General features: G+C 48.2%; 1 protein-coding gene across 1 annotated transcript; it reads right to left on the bottom strand.

Annotated features, from left to right (window-relative positions):
• Nucleotides 1-5,670: 5,670 nt before the first annotated feature.
• On the bottom strand, nucleotides 5,671-6,627 carry LOC309888837 (olfactory receptor 14A16-like; the record flags this gene model as incomplete). Its single annotated transcript, XM_082781442.1, has 1 exon — nucleotides 5,671-6,627. The coding sequence occupies exon 1, from the start codon at nucleotides 6,610-6,612 to the stop codon at nucleotides 5,671-5,673; it is 942 nt and encodes a 313-aa protein (XP_082637568.1). The 5' UTR covers nucleotides 6,613-6,627.
• Nucleotides 6,628-6,904: the final 277 nt, after the last annotated feature.

Below are 6,904 nucleotides of genomic sequence, written 5' to 3'. Positions count from 1 at the left end.
AGGTCACACTGCTGAGTCACTTGTCTCACAGTGGTATATAGATTCCTTGCTACAATTTCTCTGATCAAATGTTTATATAAGGCTTCTGCACCCCAATGCCTCTTTCTATGTTCCTCTCATCATATAAGAGGAAATAATTATTTTCCCTTGGGAGGTAAGAGCCCACCCACCCTTCCTTATTATAGGAACCTTCTAGATCAGTAATTAATTTCTGATCTTCCTTTGTATATTTAGGCTTACCTTCTAGGGAGATTTGCCCATCGGGGACCAGAGCCCCTTCTGTTCTTACCTGCTTTTAGCTGCCTGTTTTGCCTCTCTGTCTGCCAGCTCATTTCCTCTTTACAATTCTGAGTTTACTTTCTGGTTTGCTTTGATGTGCATGATTGCCACTTTCTCAGGGAGCTGAACTGCTTCCAACATCTTTTGGAATCTCTTCTCTTTCCAAGTCACTCCATGCTCTTGTACAACCCCAAAGGCATATTTTAAGTCTGTATAGATATTCTTGGTTTTGCCTTGGGCCAATTCCAACACGTGGGTCAGAGCAATTATTTCCACCTTTTGTGCAGAAGTGTTTGCAGGTAAAGGCCCGGAGTCTATTACCTCTTTGCAAGTGGTAACTGCATACCCAGCATGTCGTTTTCCGCTGATGACGTTGCTTCTCCCATCAGTGAACCACTTTTCTGTGTTTTCCATAGGACTTAGATCCATTAGGTCTTTCATGTCTGGATGGCATGAATATATCGCTTCGATGCTTTCCAGGCAGTCGTGATGCACTGGTTCCCCTGTGTTCCCACTGAAAAAGGAATCTGGATTGACAATGTTACTGACTACAGTTTCCACATCATCCTGTTCTACCATTGTAGCCTGATATTTCAAAAATCTTTCTGGGGAGAGGCAATGTCCACCTTTTGCTTCCAGTACTGCAGATACCATATGGGACACTAACATAGTCATTTTCTAGCCTAATGTGAATTTTCAGGCCTTCTAGATGTACTCCTTTAGTACTATGGCCGCAACCACTCACAAGCATCCAGGCCACCCTTTGCAGTTGTGTTCAATTGTTTGGAAAAATAGGCAACTGCTCTATGGTATGGGCCCATTTTACCATATATGCAGCTAAATATTAATTCAGATAAATTTTAGCATCTTCCCTATCTCATTAGCATCTTCCCTGTCTCAGGATGACTGTGCCATGGTGAGACGTGTTTCCAGTGGGCCGTCTACCAGACACAGTAATGAATACTATGAGAAGGACTAGAGGGGTCCTGCTTCCAGCCAGGGGAAAGTGGGGAGGAAAGGAACAATCAGGTTTACTGGATTGTGTATATTTAATGGCCTGGCACATCAGACCCACAAATGTATCAGGCTCTACTGGACATCGGTGCACAGTGTACCTAATGCCATCAAGCTAAAAAGAGGTAGAACCCACCTGTATTTCTGGAGTGACAGAGGGATCCCAAGAGTTGACTGTATTGGAGGCTGAAGTGAGTCTAACTGGGAAGGAATGGCAAAAGAACCCCATTGGGACTAGCCCGGAGGCTATGTGCATCCTTGGCATAGACTACTTCAGGAGAGGGTACTTCAAAGGTCCAAAAGGGCACCACCGGTGGGGCTTTGGCATAGGTGCCTTGGAGACAGAGAACATTAAAGAGTTGTCTACCTTACCTTGCTTGGTCTTCCACAGAGTCCTTCTGTTGTGAGTTTGCTGAGGGCTGAAGAACAACAGGTGCCAGTGGCTGCCATGGTGGCGCACCTGAGGCAGCGTCATGCTAACCGAGACTCCCTGATTGCCATCTATGAGCTGGTTCATTGACTGGAGACCCAGTGTGTAGATGTAGAACTTAGTAGCAAGGTTTAGTGATCGCCTTGTCAGTACTAAGTTAAAGTTGCATGATCTAGGTTACACATCCTTGAGTAGTGTAAGGCACAATGCAATTCTTTTTGCCTTCTGCATCTATAGCACAGGAAGTATGACTTTGCCCTACTCTACTGACTGGACAGGTCTTTTCACATTACTCAATTTAGTTTTCCATAGCTGGAAGGGGACAATTTCCCAAAAGAGGCCAAGCTCATGGGTACAGCTACAGCCACTTGAAGATATATTTTATTTAGTTTTCATCCTGAGTTTTCCACAGAAGACCCAAGATAGTCTACTAAGATTCAGGCTGAATTTCTCAGGTTCCAATGGTCATTCCAACTTATTTATTTATTTATTTATTTTTAATTTAATTTAATTTAATTTAATTTAATTTAATATTTTATTTTATTTCCCCCCCCCCCCAAAGAATCCCTGACTTATCTTATAAAGGGCTTCATGTGCTGTGCTGTGCTGTGCTGTGGTTACAGGGATGAAGACTACTGCTGGCAGTGGAGTTGTCAGACCTCCAGAGTCTGCTTTTCCTCCCAATGCGGCTCTCCAGAGAAGTCACCCTAGATCTATAGCAAAAGGGGAATGATGCTCAAAATTGAAATGCAGCAAAATTTACCCTTTAAAATGAGAAAAGATTTGTATTAGGTGTTTTTTGAAATGTCCTTCCTTAACTATACCATATAAGCTCTGCAGTTAGCTGTACAAGCCATGAAGGTGTGATGAAAACTATGGAAGAGATGTTAGGAGTTTCTTCATTTGAATGAGTTCTGCCATGTATTTTGGTGCTGAGTATATGAAGATCAGGTATTGAGAGGAGAATGATGCAGTTGCTTGGAGGCCGTGATTACAGACAGGCAAAGGCACTGTGCTGAGAAAGGTCTTGGTTGGTTTTAGTGAAGCAGAAGGACCAAGGCCTGGCTGCATATACTGGGAGGGCAGATCCTGCACCCCATACCTGGCTTAGGGCTCTTCCTGGGGACTGTGGGATGTGGTGGGCAGTGTGATGCCATGAGAAGAACACGATTAAAACATGACTGTTTTAAGTCAGTGTTACAGCAGAATCAAAATTGCCTGAACCTTCTAACCTCACAGAAATCATTAATTTCTGCTAGCCAAGCTCCTCTTCCCTCCCTCAAATCTCACATCTCTCCTGGCTAGGCTTCTCCTGACTACCCCATATCAGTTATCATCTTAGGGCAGTTTTCTGATGGCTTTCATGATCTCAAAGTATTTGTCTCATCTCTGTTGTCTACTCCATTCCTGAGACAGATGCAGCACCTAAGCCAGGATAGAAAAGGCTGTAGGAGCACCCTGTACAATGTGCCCAGCAGCTCTTTTACCCCCCCAAAATTTTGTTTCCTGCCTCCAACTTTTGGATATAGAATGGATCTTGTGCACCCAGGGTATCTATTTCCAAACCCTCATGTAGGCTTCAGTTTGCCTGGGCATCTTGGAGGCAGTGGCCACTTCTGTGTAGAAAACTGAAAGCAGTCCTGAAGGATGACTTCAGGCAAAAGCTGAAACCTCTGACATGACAACACCTATCCAAGACCTCTTTCTCTATGGGGCTTACCCGGTACTTAGAAAGAGCGGATGTCACAAACTGCATGCACAGCAAGTTACTTCTGCTTGCCTTTCAGGCACATTCTCAGATGTGAGCCTAAAGGCACAGATCCCAGACAGGAGTCAAGGGATGACCTGTTGGCTACTTCAGAAAGAAGTCACTTCAAAGGCCGTTTAACAGCCATTCACTTCCTACAGGACTTAAGAATTTCTGAGGCACCACTGAACTCATAATACCACACCTAAAAATCACCCCCTTTTGGCCCAGGACCTGCCCAGCTAGAAGTAAGCTGGTTGTGATCCTTCAAGCCCATGGCACTGCTGCTGAACTCCCAGCCTCTCTGCTGCATGGGAGCCAGTTCCATGCCAGTCCAGTGAGGTGCTAGGGCAGGAGGGACCTTGCAGTCAGTGTTCCAGCCCCGTGCCTGTTGGCGGTCTCTCAGCTCCTTGCGCGCAGAGAGGATCACACTCACATCCAGAAGCCATGTGCTGAAGCTGTCCTAGAAGACACTCAGGGAAGTGCCCTCCCAGCCCCAGCCCCAGCCCCATCTGGTGGTGCTGCTCTGCAGAGAGAGGGGGCTGTGGTACCCGGGACAAGGGGGCACTCTGCAGGGCTGTGCTGGGCAGGCTGGGAGGCAGAACCAGCTCATGGGGTCACTGCCATTGCCCCAGGGCTGCAACGAATCACTCACCAGACTCCTTTGCTGGGGCTGCTGCATGCCCTGGGGCAGCAGAGCTCTCCTCTGCCTGCTCACGCCAGATTAAGCACTTGAACTCTGGTCAGTCCACCTTGGACAGGCTCACACTCTTTTGGCTCCATTCACTGCTGTCTCCTGGGCTCACGCTGCCCCTGCAGATGTCCCCACATGCTCTGCACACACCACTCTTGCTCATAGGTCCCACATGTCTCTCCAATCCTTCTCTCTTCCCCCGCAGTAGTGGCACCTCACCACAGCAGGTTGGTGCATCTCCAGGCTCAGGGGTCTTTCCAGAGGGCCTGCTGAGCACAGCCTAGCCATCCCTCACTGTGGGCAAGCCCCTTCTCCCAGGCTGAGGCACACATGCAAGATGGACACTTCTCCATCAGCCCTGCTTCATGCAGGGCTCTTCAGCCCAGTCCCAGTCCTCGTCGTCCTACTCCACCCCCAGACATCTGCTAAAGCCCTGAAATTCCTTGTTTCTCACAGCCAATACACAAGTCTTTCTCCTGGCCTTCCCCACTGCCCAGCATTGCCTCAGCTGGTACTCAGTAGCATGGTCCTCAGCAATAAATATTGGGATTATCTTTTGAAGACAGGGTAGAAATTTCTCTGAGGCTGTCTGCAGAGACTATTAAGTAATGCATATTCATTATTTTGGGGGGTTGATTTATTTTTGAAAATAAGCACAAGGCTGGAAAATAAACACAAATGCTTGGCCAGATCATGGGGAGTGTCTAAGAGCACAAAAGACAGGTGAGTACAGCTCCATATCTGGCTCTCGGTCTTGGTTCTGCCCTTGGTCCCTCACAGACCACCCTAGTACTTTCAGCCTGCGTCCTTCACTCCATGACGAACCCCAGAATACAGAAGAGCAACCCCTTGGCTCTATTCCTGATAGCAAGCATTTGGAGAAGGTGTTGAGACTTATGGATTTGCCTTGAGCAGCCCCTTTTGTTACTGTGGTGCCAGCAGGGAGGCCAGCTATGACCCAGAGCTGCACATTGCCTGCTGCCTCCTGCAGCCACAGGGCTGTCACCGTTGAGACAACAGGACTGTCATCAAGGTATATGAGACCTCAGGGCTAACCCAAACAGAAGAGCACAACATTGCCACGTCCTGCTGCTGGCCATGGCCATGGCTCCAGGGAAGCAGTAGCCCTGACCCGAAGGCAGCAGAAAGGCAGAGCCCAGTGGGCAGTGAAGGGCAGCCCCGAGGGCCACCAGAGCTGCTCCTCCATATGGCAGCTGGGCTCTTGGCCCTGAGCGCGTCTTGCACGCTGGGGCTGCTCCCCCAGCTCTAGAGGAGATGGGAAGAGATGCCAGGTGAGATCAAGGAATTTCTGATAGCTTCCTCATTGGGTTTATCTACACAGGAAGCAGTGTTAGATCAGGAAATAATTAACCTGTAAGAGGCTAAGAATAATTTTATATAAATCAGAAAAGCATATACAGGAAATAATAGTACAGATAGATAATATTTAAAAAGTATGTAATTTTTTTCAGAGTACATCTGGCATTTCTGATTATAGGCATACTATTATAGGCGAATACGCTGAAGAATTGTGTATTCTACCAGTGTCCTCACTGCATCCCTTAGTTCCTGGTTTCTCATGCTGTAGATGAGAGGGTTCACTGCTGGAGGCACCACCGAGTACAGAACTGCCACCACCAGGTCCAGGTATGGGGAAGAGATGGAGGAGGGCTTCAGGTAGGCAAACATGGCAGTGCTGGTAAACAGGGAGACCACGGCCAGGTGAGGGAGGCACATGGAAAAGGCTTTGTGCTGGCCCTGCTCAGAGGGGACCCTCAGCACTACCCTGAAGATCTGAATATAGGAAATAACAATGAAAACAGAACAACCAAATAATACAGAAATACTAAATACAACTACTCCAAATTCCCTGAGGTAGGCACCTGAGCAGGAGAGCTTGAGGATCTGGGGGATTTCACAGAAGAACTGGTCCACAGCATTGCCTTGGCAGAGGGGCAGGGAAAATGTGTTGGCTGTGTGCAGGACAGCATTGAGAAAGCCACTGCCCCAGGCAGCTGCTGCCATCTGGGCACAAGCTCTGCTGCCTAGGAGGCTCCCGTAGTGCAGGGGCTTGCAGATGGCAACGTAGCGGTCATAGGCCATGACGGTGAGGAGGGAATACTCTGCTACCACAAAGAAGAGTGAAAAGAGGATTTGTGCAGCACATCCTTCATAGGAGATGGCCCTGGTGTCCCACAGGGAATTGGCCATGGCTTTGGGCAGAGTGGTGGAGATGGACCCAAGGTCAAGGAGGGCGAGGTTGAGGAGGAAGAAGTACATGGGGGTGTGGAGGCGGTGGTCGCAGGCTACAGTGGTGAGGATGAGGCCGTTGCCCAGGAGGGCAGCCAGGTAGATGCCCAGGAAGAGCGCTAAGTGCAGGAGCTGCAGCTCCCGCGTGTCTGCGAACGCCAGCAAGAGGAATTCACTCACAGAGCTGCTGTTGGCCATTTGCTGTTTCTGGGCGTGGGGTCCTGCTGAAGGAACAGAAAAACACTGATAGTTTACAACAGAGTTTTCTTGGAAAAAAATATTTCAATTTTTCATGTAAGCCTCTATTTCTCATTTCAGAGGAAAACTCATCACATTTCTCATTTAATCCCTCCCAAACAAATCTCCACTTCCGTTCAGACTTTTGGCAGGTTCCTTTCATGACTTCTGACTGATGCTGCTTACGGGTTTCACTGAGAGCACGGACTCTGTGTGGGCTTTGCGGGAGTCAGCCCTGCCCCAAAGCAAGTTC

The sequence above is a fragment of the Aythya marila genome, assembly GCF_965140915.1.
Source record: "Aythya marila genome assembly, chromosome: 30".
In the NCBI taxonomy this organism is placed as follows: Eukaryota; Metazoa; Chordata; class Aves; order Anseriformes; family Anatidae; genus Aythya; species Aythya marila.
The sequence above is the reverse complement of the archived record's forward strand: the minus strand, read 5'-3'. Positions and strand labels throughout refer to the sequence as shown.